The sequence below is a fragment of the Ovis aries genome, chromosome 7 (genome assembly GCF_016772045.2).
Source record: "Ovis aries strain OAR_USU_Benz2616 breed Rambouillet chromosome 7, ARS-UI_Ramb_v3.0, whole genome shotgun sequence".
Classification (NCBI taxonomy): Eukaryota; Metazoa; Chordata; class Mammalia; order Artiodactyla; family Bovidae; genus Ovis; species Ovis aries.
This window is the reverse complement of record NC_056060.1, coordinates 98,972,973-98,990,071: the sequence shown is the minus strand read 5'-3', so window position 1 is coordinate 98,990,071 and position 17,099 is coordinate 98,972,973. Positions and strand designations below refer to the sequence as shown.

The following is a 17,099-nucleotide window of genomic DNA, read 5'->3' as shown; positions in this document are numbered from 1 at the left end:
CTGCAGCCTCCTCGAGTGGAGGAGAGTTCAGGGCTGACAGCCAGGAGCCTGCAAGAGAAGGCGGACGGTGAGGAGCAGGGCCGAGGCCGTTGCCAGCGCGCTGGGCTGGGCTCGGACTGCCCACTGGCCCGCCGTGATGATCTGGACTTGTCCCTCCTCCTCCGTACCTGCAGCATGGGAGGCAGGCCCTGCCCTGCTCGCTCGCAGCTGGGAGGATCCCACGGGACGTGTGATGACCGCGGTGATTCGGGAACGTGAGCACCACTGCAGGGGGCTGAGGACCCTTGAGGAGCTCCTGTGGCCCCTGCCCAGGGCGGTGACTGCTGGCAACACAGAGGCCTGGCACTTAGTTCACTGCGTAAGGAGAGTCCTCCGTCCACCCCCGCAAACAGCACCCCACTCCCCACCCCTTGATTTGCCGTGGGAGTGAGTGGTTTCTGGGGTGGCTTGAGTTGTTGGTGTTGTGTCTGACCCTTCGAGACCCGTGCACTGCATCGGGCCAGGCGCCCCTGTCCTTCACTGTCGCCCAGAGTTTGCTCAAACTCACGGCAGGCTGCAGTCCACGGGCCTGTACCGAAGGCCTGCACCGTTACAGACTCAGTGGGCATAGGCGTGTGTTAGTCGCTCGGTCACCTCCAGCACTTTGCGGGCCCCCTGGACGTAACTGAATGACTGACACGCAGACACAGACACACAGACACACACACACGCACACGCACGCACAGAGTCTGCAACACTGTCTGATATCTCATCCTCTGCCTTCTCCTTTCGCCTTCAGTCTCCCCCTGCCTCCGGGGTTTTTCCAGTGAATAGGCTTTTCTCAGTAGGTGACTAGCTTGCTGGTTGCAAAGAGTGGGCTTGGAGCTTCAGCTTCAGCATCACTCCTTCCAATGAATATTTAAGGCTGATCTCCTTTAGGATGGACTAGTTGGATCTCCTTATAGTCCAAGGGACTCTCAGGAGCCTTTTCCAGCACCACAGTTCAACAGCATCCATTCTTCAGCACTCAGCCTTCTAGGATGTAATCCAACCCTCACATCCTTACATGTCTCCTGGAAAATCCATAGCTTTGGCTAGATGGACTTTTGTCGGCAAGGTGATGTATCTGAAATTCTGCCACAAAAACCTTGATCACTAGCTTCTCTGAGTTACTGTGGTTCCTATCTACTTCTAAGTAATTTCACTTACTTTTTCAAACTAACTTTGAGCTTTAAAGGCCCATGAGCCAGGAGTACCTCCAAATGGAAGGAAAGATCAGTTTGCGGCCCCCAACCTGAAGCCACGAGGGCCACAATCACTGGTCTTCTCCGCACACATTTCTAGTCTCTCTGGATAGATTTACAGGAGACTGGGGCTGGCGAGGTGTGACTGTGAGCGTCCCAGGTGGTGCTAGTGGTTGGTAGAGAACCCGCCTGCCAATGCAGGAGATGTCAGAGACGCAGATTTGATCCCTGGCTCGGGAAGGTCCCCTGGAGGGGGGCATGGCAACCCGCTCCAGAATTCTCGCCTGGGGAATCCCACGGACAGGGGAGCCTGGCGGGCAGCTTGTCCATAAGGTTGCAGAGTCAGATATGAGTGAAGCGACTTTGCACACACAGGCACGACAGTAAGCTCCGAGAGGCCATAACACGGCTTGTAATTTTTCCGTCCATTTCCAAGCACAGTTTTCAGCAAGTACTTAATAAATCCGTCCATCTCCTCACAGTTAGAAGATGTCATTTGGGAGCAGCCATCCCAAAGAAGAGAATGAGATATAAGGCCAGTGAGCCCAAAAGCTTCGCAGTGAGCACAGCAGAGAACGGCTCACCTGAAGGACAGAGGCCCCAGGTGAACGCGTGTCTCGGGCGGGCAGGGCCCCCGTCGCGGCGGGCAGGGGCGGCGCCGCTCCCTGTGCGCCGTGAGGACGGCCTCCGCGCCAGCACGGCAGCGCCCGCCGCGGCCGGGGTGTAGGTGCCTCAGCAGGACGCTGTAGACATGTCTGAGTGGATTTCCAACCTACAGGGAACGTTCCGCATCTACCGGCTGGGTTTACCCGTCCTCTCTTCCCCGCGTTTATTCCACCCCCGCTGTCCACTCCGTTTCCAGCCAAATCGGGTCAGGATGGAGAGGAGGCTTGGAGGGAAGCAAGCCGGATATTGAGGCTTCTGCAGCAGTACTCTGTTCTGAATTCTGCAGAAGCAGCAGCTCCTCTGTAATGGAGTCCTCTGTTTTTAATTCCCTTTAGACACCAGGTGATGCAGTGTTGGCAACAGCCAGGTGGCTATTTCCTGCTTTCTCATAAAAATAAGGTGGGAAAGCCTCAGGAGCCGGCTGGGGCTGCAAAACGATACTCTTAAGCATTTTCAGGCACTCTTCATGGGACTTTGATCGGCCTCAGATTGGAAGTGGATGGGAGTCCGAGAGAAGAGCGCTCTGCCGGCTGCCGGCACCTGCGGCTCGAGGCCCCTCCAGGTCATCTGTTCTGAGCGGCCCCGGGCGCGCGGGGGCCACCGCCGCCAGCGCCACCGCGGGGACGCGGCAGCCTCGCTTGCCCTGGGTGAGGTGGACCGGCGCCAGAGTCAACAGAAGCTCCATCCTTTAAGTCAGGGTTCCCCCCGTGTGTTTTCCAACACATTTGCCGTTACTCTGACGCGTCTGTGTGCGGCAGCTCTTTCCCTCTCCTTTCTCGGCTCCTCACGAGTCCTCATACCTGCTGTGCCGTTTGTATCTCTGGGACTGAAGTCTTGGTCAACAGGGTGTGCCCCTGCCATCTCTCCTTCTTGTTAACAAGTTGCATTATTGGAGACCCTGATTGACTCTAGAGGCATGCACTGGCAAGTCCTTCAGACTTGGTTCTGTATATATATGGGGGGGGGGGGGCGGGGGGGTGTTCATTTCGCCAAACTTACAGATGTGTATTCAGACCCAATTTTTCATTTTTTTAATGGTGAAGGTGATTGATAATGTGCCTTAACCAGGATCGTTTGCCACATTCTATTTTGGAGAAAGTAATTTATGCCACCTCTGGGGCTGGCTGTAGTAAGTTTTGACTAAGTGCTCGCTAACATTAATCTAAACCAATCCTTGATTTAGAATCACCTCCTTTCCACTCCAAGGATATTTTCCTAAGACAGGCTAGGTTATAAAGTTTTTCACTGGGCGTCTTAAAACAGTGAAAATGCTGGTCTATGAATGTGATAAAGTGTCTGTGTGATGCATTGATCTTTCCCCTTTCCTTGCCTCTCCTGTTACAGAGCTGTGAGTGGTAACATAGCTGCAAAATGCTTTATAGGATACAGAGTGCAACACTGTAAGCCAGGAAATTGAAAACGGGATGGGAGACTGGCCGTGAGGGAGGGAGGGAGGCGCTCAAGGTCAGATCTGTGCATTAAGGGTGGTGGCAGAAATGCCGGAGGGAAACTTGCCTTTGCACTGGGCCAGTGGCACCGGAAGTGGTGGAAAACCTGCTGACCTCAGAAGACGTGGATGGCGGTGGGGGGGGGGGGCGGGGGAGAGAGGAGGGAGGAGGGTTGAGACGGAGATCAGAATACCCACACGGACAGGATCTGCACTTTGAAAGATGAAGCTCATTCATCATTCAACAAGCCTGCTGCTGCTGCTGCTACTAAGTTGCTTCAGTCGTGGCCAACCCTGTGTGACCCCATAGATGGCAGCCCACCAGACTCCCCCGTTCCTGGGATTCTCCAGGCAAGAACACTAGAGTGGGTGGCCATTTACTTCTCCAATGCACGAAAGGAAAAGTGAAAGTGAAGTCGCTCAGTCGTGTCCAACTCTTCATGACCCCATGGACTACAGCCTACCAGGCTCCTTTGCCCATGGGATTTCCCAGGCAAGAGTACTGGAGTGGGTTGCCATTGCCTTCTCCATCAACAAGCCTAACGCTCTTCAAAGATGCGTTTTCGGAGGGTATGGATAGGGCATAGCTGGGACAGTGTTTTGAAGCCACTTGGAAGGGCGTGTTGGTAGGCCGTCCCCCGAGCGAGTGTGGACAGCTCTGGCTCACGCTGCTTTCTCTTCTGTTTCAGCACATCAGGTCCACCCCTCTGGCCAGGCAGCACCTTCTTCAAGAGGAACGGAGCCCTCCTGCAAGGTAGGCCTCTGCACGCCCCTGCCCCCGCATCCCCACCCTCCTTGCGGAGGGGCGCCCCTGCCCCCTGCCTGGGTGCCTCCTGCAGGTGGCCCTGTGTCTCCGTGCCTCTCTGTTCTGTCCTCCGCTCGTCTCCTGGTTGCTCTGACTCGTTGGTCTGAGATGAGACGGTTTCTTTGGCCTGTCGTCACTGGTGAGATTCAAGAAGCGCTTGGCTTGCTTTGGTGAAATTGGAATTATGCGTAACGATGTCTCGGTGACAGAAATGGGTTGAGAAAAGCGAAGTCAAACCCCGTTACGGATTGCCTGCGCTTGGCAATCTCCGAATCTCCGAGGAATGCTGCTCGGGTCTCGTGGAGATTCACTTCTTGCTTGTTGTCCGACATCCATGGGTGCCCAGAAGGGTGACTGAGGCAGGTTTGGAGGGTCAGAGTTCACACCCCTACCTCTTGTCCCTGCAGGCGTCATTTGCGAGGGGCACAGGGGTGCGTTCTCCCTGCTGTCCATTCTGTCCTCAGCTGCCTAACAACTTCCTATCCCATGCGCTCAAGGAATTCAAACTGCCTTTCATCTCTAATTTTGCCGTCAAGCGTCTTTAGAAATGGCCGCAGTCAAAGAAGACTGCGTGGCTAAAGATAGCAAGAAGATGCCTGCTGTCTACTTTAGAACATGTTTGGGGAGATGACCGTTCAGCATGCCTGCCCTGCAGACCGGCTGAAATTGACTGCCCCCGAGGGTCTTGACTTGCCCTCGCCGCTAGCCTCTCTTGACTGGCTGGGCCTCACAGGGGCACCACTGACCCGAAGCAAGTGGGTTGCTGGTGCCAAGAGCTTCGGACCTGTCCTGGGCTCTAGGTTGAGGAGTTTCAGTGAACCTTGGTTGGTTGAGAGCTGCTAAGCCTCTTTTTCTTAAAAGTACACGCCGAGGGTCAGCCATGGGTGGGAAAGAGCAGACTAAAATGCAGCTAAGAAGTATTTAGCTTCAGGTTTCCAGAGCAGCTCAGACAGCTGAGAGAGACGCCGTCGCCTTTGCGAAGTTGTTTTCAAGGCCATACGATTGCATGCTTTTTTATGTAGCCTGTGAAATTGGGGACTTAGGACTTTGTGTCTTTGCTTGGTCGGTGAAATTTAGGCAGGCAGGTCTGGTTAATTCTGATTTTAGTAACCGTTATAGATATCCTGAATATTTAAGAAAACAATTGGAAAATGCCTCCACTCTCAAATATTAAGACATGATTTAACAGACATATACTCAGTGCTCCCTTCCGAAAGCGCAGATGATGAGCCTTTGGGTTTTCTCAAGGGGGTCTCCGAGTTGTACGCACCTTATTTTTCCCCTAGATCTGTAGCGATGATACGAATGCCGTTCATGGTTGGATTATTTTCACGAAAGTGATTTTATTCACTGAGAGCACTTTCCTGCAGGATTTTTATTCATTAAGTTCCACATTAGGGAAGATTTGCTCTAAGCATGTTAGTTTTTGGTTATTTCTACGGGGCGCAGGCATGAGGGAAAAATTGATAAGGTTTCTGAAGCTGAGCGATTTCATTGTGAGATTCTGTCTCATTGGGTGGTAGACATAGTTTCTGTTCTTTATAGGGTTACATATTCCTAATTACTCTTAGGCATTGAGAATTGAATTATTACAGATTTCAGATGCTCGTTGAATCCACATCCAATTCCATTCGTCCTATTAATTTTTTGGTACATGTGGAAATCAGGGTCGTGGTAAGAATTCGGGAGTGGGTGGAGATTTGTGAATGGTATTTCCTGTTTCTTCACTTGCTGTATCTGTATAGAGAGTTTGCAAGACACTTACGTCATGGTAAGAATTTCAAAACTATGTGTATTCTTCTGAATTAATACCTTTTTAGTTTATTTTATGAAGGTATAGTCGATTCTCAGTGTTGTATTAGTTTCTGTTGTACAACAAGCTGACTCGGTTATGAATATATATATATGTATGTTTTTCATATTCTTTTCCATTGTGGTTGCTCACAGGATATTGAATGTAGTTCCCCGTTCTCTACTGTAGGACCTGGTTGTTGATCCATCCTGATGCCATCGTGTGCACCCGCCCATCCCAGGCTCCAGGTCCCTCCCTCCCCAGCCTCTCCCTGCCCCCTTGGCCGCCCTAAGTCTGCCCTCTGGGTCTGTGAGTCTGCTTCTGGTTTGCAGATGTTTGTCGGATGTCGGGTTTCTCTGGTGGACAGTGCTCATTAAGAAGTTGCTGATGCTCAGGAACAAAAGTCTCACAGTAAAGAGAGGGGCGGAGAAAGAAGGGAGCTGCCCAGTCATGCCGGCGGGAGGTTTAGCTTAGGATCAAGTAGAAGAAAACGTAGCCGATTTGTGCCTGCTTTCCCGTCTTTGTGCTTTATACTTTCAGTATATGTCCACTTTTTTTTTAATGTCTGTGGGAAGCAGGAAGATGTTTTCCTGGATAATCAGGCTGGGAGAGAACTCTGTTACTAGGATCAGCCACAGGCATGGAGACAGCAGGCCAAGAAGATGCCTTAAAGAGCTGAGTTCTAGGAGCAGAGTAGAAGGTGAAGCTTGGTCACACGGGGTGACACAGGGCCGGCCAGCAAAGCCCAGCTGTGACCGTGGGCCCTGACCACAGGCAGAACCTGAGGAGCCAGGCTGCCCTGGGGCTGGGGAGGACCTGCTCTGCGGCCTGGCCCTAGGGGCAGAGAATGGAGGAATCTAGACACTGCATAAGGAGCAGATAGGCCAGTTGCTTCAGGCGCTGAGCCTTGCTTTTGTCAGGAGGGAGGGCACACGGGGCCGCGACTTCCTGGGAGAGCTGACACTTGCTCAGGGCCTTGGAGAAACTGCTGAGGGGGGCGTGCCCGGAGAGGGAGCCACCAGAGCCCATGGGCACGAGAGGACCGCAGGCGGAGGGCGCTGTAGGGCTCCCGGGGCGGGCGCGGAAACAGGGCCTTGTGGGCGCTTTGCAGTCATGCCTTAGGCGCTCCAGGGTGTGTCTCGGGAGAAAAGCTCCGAAGAGGAAGTGATGGAAGGGCAAGCCTGCGCCCCAGGAGCATGGCAGCCTCGCGGTCGCAGCGGGGGCTGGTGTGCCTTGTCTGATGGCCACTTGGTTTCTGAGCTGCTGAGCAGGGACACAGCACAGTAATTTTTTTTCCAGCGTAAACCCGATTGCAGGAATCAACTGGAAGCGCTGGAGGTGCTGCCAGGGCGGCCTCTGGGATCTGGTTCTTGCGGGGTCGCTGGCAAGAGGGCCTGCTGATTCATCTCCCGGTTTTGAGGATAATGGGCTAAGATTTGGCTTGGCTTACACCAGGCACGGATACTTAACATAATGGGTCGTTTCATCAGTTCACAGCATTTATTGTAAACGCCATTTAGGCTGCGAGAGACAATTTCAGGACATTCACAGTTTGAGCGGGTAGAGAGCACTTCAGATCTTGTACAATAGAGACCTAGCTGAGCGCCAGAAGGGGACCAGCCCTGTGTTTAAAGGGGCCCCAGGATGAAGCCAAGCAGATGAGTGGGGCTCTTTCCGCACCCTCAGGCGTGGCCAGCTGACAGGCGTCCCCAGCGTCCCCTCTGCCTGTCTCCGTGTGTCTCTCTGATGATCGCTGGGTGTGAAATACATTTTTAAAACTATCTTTAAAAAAACCTTTTTGTTGGAGTATGACTGATTCACAGTGTTGTTAGGCTCAGGTGTACAGCAGGATTAAGCTATACATACACATATGCCTGACTCTCTGTGACCCCGTGGACTGTGGCCCACCAGGCTCCTCTGTCCATGGGATTCTCCAGGCAGGAGGAGTGGGTGGGTTGCCATGCCCTCCTCCAGGGGATCTTTCTTATCCAGGGATCAAACCTGAGTCCCCAGTGTATCCTGCATAGGCAGGCAGGTTCTTCACCTCTTAGACTCTCTTCCCGTATAACTTATTACAGAGCACGGAATAGGGTGTCCTTGTGAAATACATTTTAAAATTTCTGCAGTTCAGTTCAGTCGCTCAGTCATGTCTGACTCTTTGCAACCCCGCGGACTGCAGCCCACCAGGCCTCCCTGTCCATCACCAACTCCCGGAGTTTATTCAGACTCATCTCCACTGAGTCGGTGATGCCATCCAGCCATCTCATCCTCTGTCGTCCCCTTCTCCTCCCGCTTTCAATCTTTCCCAGCATTGGGGTCTTTTCAAATGTCAGCTCTTTGCATCAGTATTAAATTTTGGCCAAAGTATTAAATTTTCTTAGGTAAATTAAAGTTTCTTAGGTATTAATAGTAACATCATATTTTCTGAATGAAAACAGTGTTTCACGTGTGTGTGTTTTCCCTCTTTGGAACTCCCGATCCCCAACCCTTGTCCCCCCGCACATATACACACGTTCCATTCACTCGTCAGACTGAAAATTAGGTTCCTTCATTTAAACGTCAGCCGTGGTTGGATTACGTTAGTGGGCCAGCGACCCCTAGTCAGAGGCGGTCCTGGGCCCTGGTCTGACCCTCCTCTGCTCCCTCCACCGTGCGGGTCATCCCTGCTCCTGTTCCCGCCGCCCCGAGGATCCTCCACGTCCGCCCGCCTGGGGCCTTCGTGGGCTCTGCAGGCCCCCGAGCTCCGCACGGGGTTTTGTTCGGAGAGAAGCTGCTGCCTCCGCAGCTGTGACCGCTGACCGCGTGGCCCGGGCCTCACCTTTGCTCTCTGTCTCCGCGTGTCGGGCAGGGATGGGGCTGGAGTCCCCTGGGGAAGCCCGCCCGGCCCGCACCACCGCTGGCAGCCCTGGGGGCAGACCCTGCCTCCCCGCTCTTATCGCAAAGCCCTTCAAACCCCGAAGCGCCCCCTCGCCGGGCAGACCTGCCCCCGGCCAGCCCACCGGGCCCTGCTGGACGCGGCCGCTGTTACTAGCGCTGTTTCCGCAGAACGCAGGAGTGGAATTCGAATAAAGCCCCTAACGCGCAGGGCAGATGTTTCTCTGCATTCGCTTCTCACAGCCCCCCAGCTGCACTAGTGAGCTGGGAAGAAGACCTTCGAGGCGTTTCCAGTGCCCCGAGCAGGACAGAGCCGCCCCAGGCCGGGAGCAGACCGAGAGGCCACGCTGGGAACCCTGCAGGGAGTCGGCTACGCCCGGAGGTGACTCGCTTCAGACGCCAGGCTCCCGGCGGCCTTCACGGGCTTGCTCTGCTGGGAGTCCTGTGTGTTGCCGCTCTCCACGACACTGACCCCTTCCTCTGTCCCGTAGCTGCTCTGCGGGTTTTCTCAGCTAAAATGTGCGCAGGGTAGCACCCCTCTTCGGTGTATTTGCTGCTGTGACAAACCCCACAGCCAGTATCAGTGCATCAGAGACGGGTTCTAGTGGACGGAGCCGAGCGTCACCAGTGACTGACCTGCTTGGGTCCCAGCTCTGCTGCTTGGTAACCGCTGTGACCTTGGACAGACCTCATGGCAGGCCTAGGGTTTCATGTTCTTGCCTGCGAATCAAGGAGTGGACCTCAGAAATGGCAGGGGTTTCCCGTAGATGGCCGCGCTGGTCCGTCCTAGCAACGTCCCAATGTGGGTCGAAATGGCCTCAGCCCAGTGGAAGGAGTGCTCCCTTCAGCAGACGGTCAGAAGAGACGAGGCAGGTCTGCCGCTGCTGGCTGTGTCCTGATCCTCGAACCAGGCCTTTTTCAAAGGTCTCAGATAGTAGCATGCCCCGTGGCTCCGTCACAGCCCACTCTCTGTGACCCTGTGGACCGCAGCCCGCCAGCCTCCTCTGTCCCTGGGATTTCCCAGGCAAGGATGCTGGAGTGGGTTGCCATTTCCTACTTAGGAGGATCTTCCCAATCCAGGGATCAAATCAGAGTTTCCTGCATCTCCTGCTTTGGCAGGCAGATCCTTCAGCACTGCTGCCATCTGGGAAGCTCTGTGGGAGGCATCGTGGTTCAGGTCTGGACGATGTGGGAATGAACTGTCCTGGCTTCTTGGACACTGGGCTCACCCTCTCTGAGGGGATAATAGTAGACATGCTTGTCTCGTAGGGTCCTTGTGGGACTCAATGATGAATTCATATCAGTAAAGCATTGAAGTGAAGTGAAAGTCGTTCAGTCGTGTCTGACTCTTGGCGACCCCAAAGACTATATAGTCCACGGGATTCTCCAGGCCAGAACACTGGAGTGGGCAGCCTTTCCCTTCTCCAGGGGATCTTCCCAACCCAGAGATAGAACCCTGGTCTTCCACGTTGCAGGCGGATTCTTTACCAGCTTAGCCACAGGGCAGTCCTAGTAAAGCATTGAGAACATGCTAAATTCCCAGAGTTTAGTTATTACAACATTTGACAGAACTGTGAATCTTAGGAAAAGGGGGCCGACATCCCCTGAGTGTGGTATCCCTATACTGTTCATCTTCTCTGCTATAACTTCCCTTGTCCATTGAGGGTGGCTAGACGGTAAAGAATCCCCCTGCAATGCGGGAGACCTGGGTTCAATCCCTGGGTTGGGAAGATCCCCTGGAGAAAGGAATGGCTCCCCACTCCAGTATTCTTGCCTGGAGAGTTCCATGGACAGAGGACCCTGGCGGGCTACAGTCCACGGGGTCGCCAAGAGTTGGACATGACTGAGTGACCAAGCACACACAGTGATTCTCAGAACAGGGCAGAAAACGGGGTAGCCCAGATGGATTTCTATGTGGATCTGAAAAACAAGCTGTTCGCCTCTTTATATTAGATTCCTTTCAAATAGGACTGCCTCCTGCGAGTTCCTGGCTCACGAAGACTGAGTGAGAGTCTTTTCCGTTTGATTGTGTTACACCCAGCAGGAGTGTAGATTTCCACGCAAGGGAGCACAGATTCAGCACAGCAGCCCAGGTTTGAATTCCTTTGTCTCTAAGAACTGGCTGTTTGACCTTGGGCCTCAGTTTCCATTGTCTGTAAAATGGGGCTATGAGTTGTGCTCCCCAGAATCTTTGCAGAGATTAAAGGAGGGTGTGAACGTGAAAACATCTGTCCAGCTCAGCACCCGACCGACACCTCACAGATACTTAATAGTGAGAGTTTGGTTTTATTTTTTTAAGATTTACTTAACTGTTTGTTTATTCTTGGCTGTGCTGGGTGTCCTGTGCTGCGAGGCCTTTCTCTAGTTGTGGTGAGCGGATTGAGCCGGTGTCCCTTGCGTTGCAGGGTGGATTCTGGGCTGCCAGGGAAGTCCAGTTGTGAGAGTTTTTAACCTTTGACTTCTTCATGGTCGAGGTTTTTGATCCTTAATCCTGGCTGTGTATTCAGGGTACAAAGTTCCAAATTTCCTCAGAGGAGTGGGCTCCCACACTGCCCATCTTGGTGGGACGTCAGTTCCTGCCACCAGCCTTGCTGGCAGTTCTTTCCTGGTGGCCCCGGAGTGTGCCGGGCCCCATCCCTACTCCAGGCGCATCCATCTTTCTCTGCATCCAGACCCTGGCTTTGTTCGGGCTCCCCTGCCCCTCCCCCCGCATTTCTTTCCCATTTGGCTGGAGCCCCTGGGCTCTTTGGCTTCTTTCGTCTAATCTGCTCCACAAGCTGACTCTTTTGTCCATTTTGCAAAGAGGGAATTCACCTAATGCATAAATCTTTTGATTCTTGCCCCTAGGCACACCCGTTTTCCAAAAAAAAAAAAAAAAAAAAAATTAGAAATAGCAGAAAGGGAACAAAAACACCTCTCTACATTTCCCCACAGTGCTGATTGCCTTCTGCCTCCTTTTGGCCTGCAAAAGCCCTTTAGGTTTTTCCGAGGAGCCCTTATCTCTTGGCATGTTTCTCTATTGTTCTCACTGAGTTCTTTGTAAAGATATTTATGTAACTGGAATTCAGTAACAGAGTCACCTGACTGTTTCTGTTGACTATCGCGTGGAGTTACAGGGGTGGTGGTCTGTTCTCATCACTCACATTCCGTGTGGTCACTGAGAATATGCTCTTAAGTTACTAAAAGGAAGTGCATTTCTGTTTTATTTCTACTCCAATCTTTTTTTTTTTTAATTGAAGTATAGTTGTTATTCAATATTTTATAAGTGCACCATATAGTGATTCCTCCATGGAGATTATCCTCCATTTATAGTTATTATAAAATATCGGCTATATTGCCTGTGCTGTATAATATATCCTTGTGGCTTATTTTGTGTCCGATAGTCTGTGCCTCTTGGCTGCCTCCCCTTCCCCACTGGCAAGCACTGGTTTGTTCTATCTGAGTCTGCTTCTTTCTCTTCCATTCACTGGCTTGTTGTATTTTTTAGATTGCACATGTGAGGAATACAGTATTTGTCTTTCTCTGATTGACTCAGGAAATGCAATTTTAAAAGAAGCCTTTGGTCACTGTCCCTTGGGACTCCAGATTCATGCCAGCTTCCTGACATTACCAGCCTGCCGTAGACGCTGAGAAGCCTCGGTCACATAGCGTGTACTTTGCTATCTGACTTGAGTTCCCGCCAGTCTCCGTCCCACTGTCCTTAGTAACCCTGTTCGTGAAAATCCAGCGTTGAGGCTGGCCCCATAGACAGAAATAGGGCTGCTGTCCAGAACTGCCGGCTCTCCTGGGGACCTGATGTGCAGAGCTCCCTCTGGGCCAGGCCCCTCCCAGATGGGTGTGTGTGAGGTACTCATGTGTGAAACAGTTCTGCTGTTTCAGGAGGATGTGTAAACCAAGGCGGGAGTTTAGTAGAGGGAGGGCAGACAGGAGAGGGCGTTCGGTAAGTTGTCAGTCCAGACGTGATCGTGGAAGTTACAGGCATAGGTGAGATTTTTCAGGGGGTTGTCGAATGAAAAAGAGGGAAAAGGTTCCATCTTTCAGACCTGACATGATGGTAGGAAGAGGAATGTAGCTGACAGCAAACAGCCGTGACGTTGAAGAAGCCACTTGGAAGCTGGAGGCAATCACTGAAACGAGGAGAAGGAGCTTCGGAGAGAAGGGGCAGGCCGGGCGCGGCCGATGTGTGGAGAAGCTGGAGGAGGTGGGGGGGGGGGCCTAGAGAAGAGCCCCCTGTGGGTCCGATGGTCAGCGGGCCCCACGACCCTGAGGGCGTGACTGCTGGGCTACCTTCTAGGATCTGCCTGTTCTGGACACCTCACCCAGACAGAATCAGACACCCTGTGGCCTTTCACGTCTGGCTGTTTATGTTCCTTACATTATTCTATATTCCGTTCAGTCCAGTCGCTCAGTCGTGTCCGCCTCTGTGCGACCCCATGGACTGCAGCACGCCAGGCCTCCCTGTCCATCACCAACTCCTGGAGCTTGCTCAAACTCATGTCCATCGAGTCCGTAATGCCATCCAACCATCGCATCCTCTGTCGTCCCCTTCTCCTCCTGCCCTCAATCTTTCCCAGCATCAGGGTCTTTTCCAATGAGTCAACTCTTCGCATCAGGTGGCCAAAGTATTCGAGTTTCAGCTTCAGCATCAGTCCTTCCAATGAACACTCAGGACTGATCTCCTTTAGGATGGACTGGTTGGATCTCCTTGCAGTCCAAGGGACTCTCAAGAGTTTTCTCCAAAACCACAGTTCAAAAGCATCAATTCTTCAGTGCTCAGCTTTCTTCACAGTCCAACTCTCACATCCATACATAACCACTGAAAAACCATAACTTTGACTATATGGACCTTTGCTGGCAAAGTAATGTCTCTGCTTTTTAATATGCTCTCTGAGTTGGTCCTAGCTTTTCTTGCAAGGAGCAAGCATCTTTTAATTTCATGGCTGCAGTCACCATCTGCAGTGATTTTGGAGCCCAAGAAAGTGAAGTCTGCCACTGTTTCTACTGTTTCCCCATCTATTTGCCATGGAGTGATGGGACCGGATGCCATGGTCTTAGTTTTCTGAATGTTGAGCTTTAAGCCAACTTTCTCACTCTCCACTTTCATTTTCATCAAGATGCTCTTTAGTTCCCCTTCACTTTCTGCCATAAGGGTGGTGTCATCTGCATGTCTGAAGTTATTGATATTTCTCCCGGCAATCTTGATTCCGGCTTGTGTTTCTTCCAGTCCAGCGTTTCTCATGATGTACTCTGCATATAAGTTAAATAAGCAGGGTGACAATATACAGCCTTGACATACTCCTTTTCCTATCTGGACCCAGTCTGTTGTTCCATGTCCAGTTCTAACTGTTGCTTCCTGACCTGCATACAGGTTTCTCAAGAGGCAGGTCAGGTGGTCTGGTATTCCCGTCTCTTTAAGAATTTTCCACAGTTTGTTGTGATCCACACAGTCAAAGGCTTTGGCACAGTCAACAAAGCAGAAGTAGATGCAGTCTTACATCTTAGGTCCTATGGCTCCCATTTTGCAGATGAGGAAAATAAGGCCCCAAACAGTTGTCCTGCTCATTGTCCTGATCCTGGTGTCAGAGCCAGGATCGGAAGCCTGGACTCACATCTTTGGCTCAAAATGGCATCGATATTTCTAAACAGGTTTCCACTTCAGATGTTTAGACAGTGTGCAGTGTTTTACCGATTGGGGCTGCAGAGAATCCTGTTGTAGTGCTTAAAAGCACTTTATAACAACGAGGCGCAAAATAGAAATGAGTGTTTGCGTTGTCGTCTTTGATTTGAGTGATCGTCCTTCATCCCCACATGCCTTGCGCGCTCAGTCGCGTGCGACTCTCTGCGGCCCCGTGGACTGTGGCGCGGGATTTTCCTGGCGAATATACTGAAGTAGGTTGACTTTCATTTCTCCAGGGGATCTTCCCGACCCAGCGATCGCACCCAAGTCTCCTGCATTGGCAGGTGGGTTCCTTCCCCAGAGCCCTCTGGGAAGCCCCTTTGTCCCCGCATGTGCCTAGTATAAACAGCTAACTTTAGGGTATCTTAACGGCCGAGGAAGAAGAGAAAGGGAAATGCTGAAATCAATCATTCAAAGATTAATGCAAAGACTGCCCACCTCTTAACAGAATGAATGCTTTACTTGAGGTTATCTGAATCTTATACTAGGGGATACAAAGAGATGATAATTCGGGAACAGAACTGTTTACTTTTGGCTGAATTTTTTGAGTGTTTAAGTGTTTTCCTTGTCTGTTAAATCATATCATTTAGATGATAAAAAGAGTATACGACCTTGGATCGTGTCGTACCGCAAAGCCTGCTTTTATCAAAGTGCTGAATCTCACAGTGCAGTTGGAAAAGGCAGCCCCCTCGACGTCCCGTTTAACTGTGCGTGAATGGAAGTTTAGAAGTATTACAACGTAACTGCCAAGAGGCTTGCAATGAAGAAGGATGTTTTAGAATCGGCTCAGAGGAATGTTCACGTCACAGTTGTGAACCGAGAAGCATCCACCTGGAAGCTGCAGGGGTCAAGTTTGTGTTCTTGTTTGGTTCCCTTGACGACCGAAAGGTGTGGCTGAGGGCTGGGCAGCCCTCGGTGCAGTGCGTGAAGGTGTGGCTGAGGACTGGGCGGCCCTCGGTGCAGCGCGTGGAGGTGTGGCTGAGGACTGGGCGGCCCTCGGTGCAGCGCGTGGAGGTGTGGCTGAGGACTGGGCAGCCCTCGGTGCAGTGCGTGCCATAGGTCAGGAGTGTGTGCTCGTGGGTGTGAGTGCACGTAACCCACGCATCCCGGCTTTTGTCCCCGGTTGTTCTGCGTCCACAAGAGGACATCTCCCCTGCCCCTCTTCGTCTGCCGCCTCTATCCCATCAAAGATGGTGTGAGGATGAAAGTCCCGAGTCTTCAGATCAGCCTCCCCCAGCCTATTCCCTGCCTGGCTGCCTGACTGCTGTCTGACCTCGGAAAACTCACATAAACTTCTCCGGGCTTCCGTGAAACGCGAACGTACCAGTCTTGCCAGGTGAATGCAGTTATGTGTGAAGACTGGATGGTGATCCGTGCGGTATCCTGGCACATGTAGGTGCCCCAGGTGCAGGGAGGCTATGACCGGGAGAGGAGAGTGTGGGCCTCGGGGCCAGCCAGCCCGCCCCCTGCCCCCCGCCCCGCTGGCTACCCACCATCTGCCTGACTGTGAGCAGCTCGTCTGGCCGTTTGAGCCTTTCCAGCCAAGAAGACAGATAGTAGTGCCTCCTTGGATTTTGCGGAAATTAAAACAGTATATATATGAATCTGCCTGCAATGCCAGAGACAGGGGTTCGATCCCTGGGTTGGGAAGATCCCCTGGAGAAGGGAATGACAACCCACTTGTCGTTCTTGCCTGGAGAATCCCATGGAGAGAGGAGCCTGGCGGTCTGCAGTCCATGGGGTCGCAAAGGGTTGGACACGACTAAGCAACTTTTTTAAAAAAGAAAAAAATAGCATATGTACAGGGCTGGCACCGTGCCTGGTAATTGTTGTGTTCAGTAAGTAAAATTCATCATGTATACGATAGCATTTCTGTAGTTTCCTAAGGTCTTCAATTCTTCCCACCCCCAAACAACAACATAAAAATACCCTTGCCCAGTTGAACGGATGTTGTGTCTTCGGGAATGTTTACGACTGCGTTCAGTCTCCTCTTCTCTGTGGAGGCAGATGCCCGCAGGGTGCCCACCAGAGGAGGGGAACTTGCGCCCTCACCAGCTGCGCTCATGGGCCCTGTTGAGTGACTGAGATCTTGCAGATACGTGGCACAGAGCAAGGTTCCCTGGGGCGGGTTGGAGTAGCTTGTGGTCTGTTTTCCTGATTCTCCCTCTCGGCGTCTTGATTGTGCCCGAATGTGGACTGTTTGCGAAGGATGGTTCGAAAGAGGGGAGGGAGGGAGGAGAGGCTGCCACCGTGATAGCAGGCTTCAGGGCTGTGTTCGCAGGGCGTGTGGCACTAGCCCCCGCCTCTTGGCCACAGTCTCTCGCGGGGCCGGCTCCTCCTTGCGCTGTGATTGCTTTCCAGGCGGCAGGCTCAGATGCTCTCGTTTTGCACTGGGTGCGCCTTGCAGGGAGGTGTCAGAACCACAGGTCCGTGCCTGGTGACCTGTGACATACGGAGAGGCCAGTCCTGTGTTCATCATCTGTGTGTACCGTATTTCTCAGACTCCGAGAGACTTCATTCTTTTAAGTTTCGCTGTGGTTAGGAAACGAAACCATTATGAACAAAGTTTTCATCTTTAAACTTTTGCAGCGGTCATAGGCCCTAACTGGGGTGCT

At 52.3% G+C, this 17,099-nt stretch overlaps 1 protein-coding gene across 10 annotated transcripts in view; it reads left to right on the top strand.

Annotated features, from left to right (window-relative positions):
- The window catches only part of FOXN3 (forkhead box N3), a 447,853-nt gene that overhangs the window by 317,556 nt on the left and 113,198 nt on the right, over positions 1-17,099 (top strand). For all 10 annotated transcript variants that reach the window (XM_042252852.1, XM_042252851.1, XM_042252846.1 and 7 more), the window contains one exon: positions 4,026-4,090. In XM_042252852.1, the coding sequence (XP_042108786.1) occupies positions 4,026-4,090 (65 nt within the window). The remainder of the gene's footprint in view (positions 1-4,025; positions 4,091-17,099) is intronic.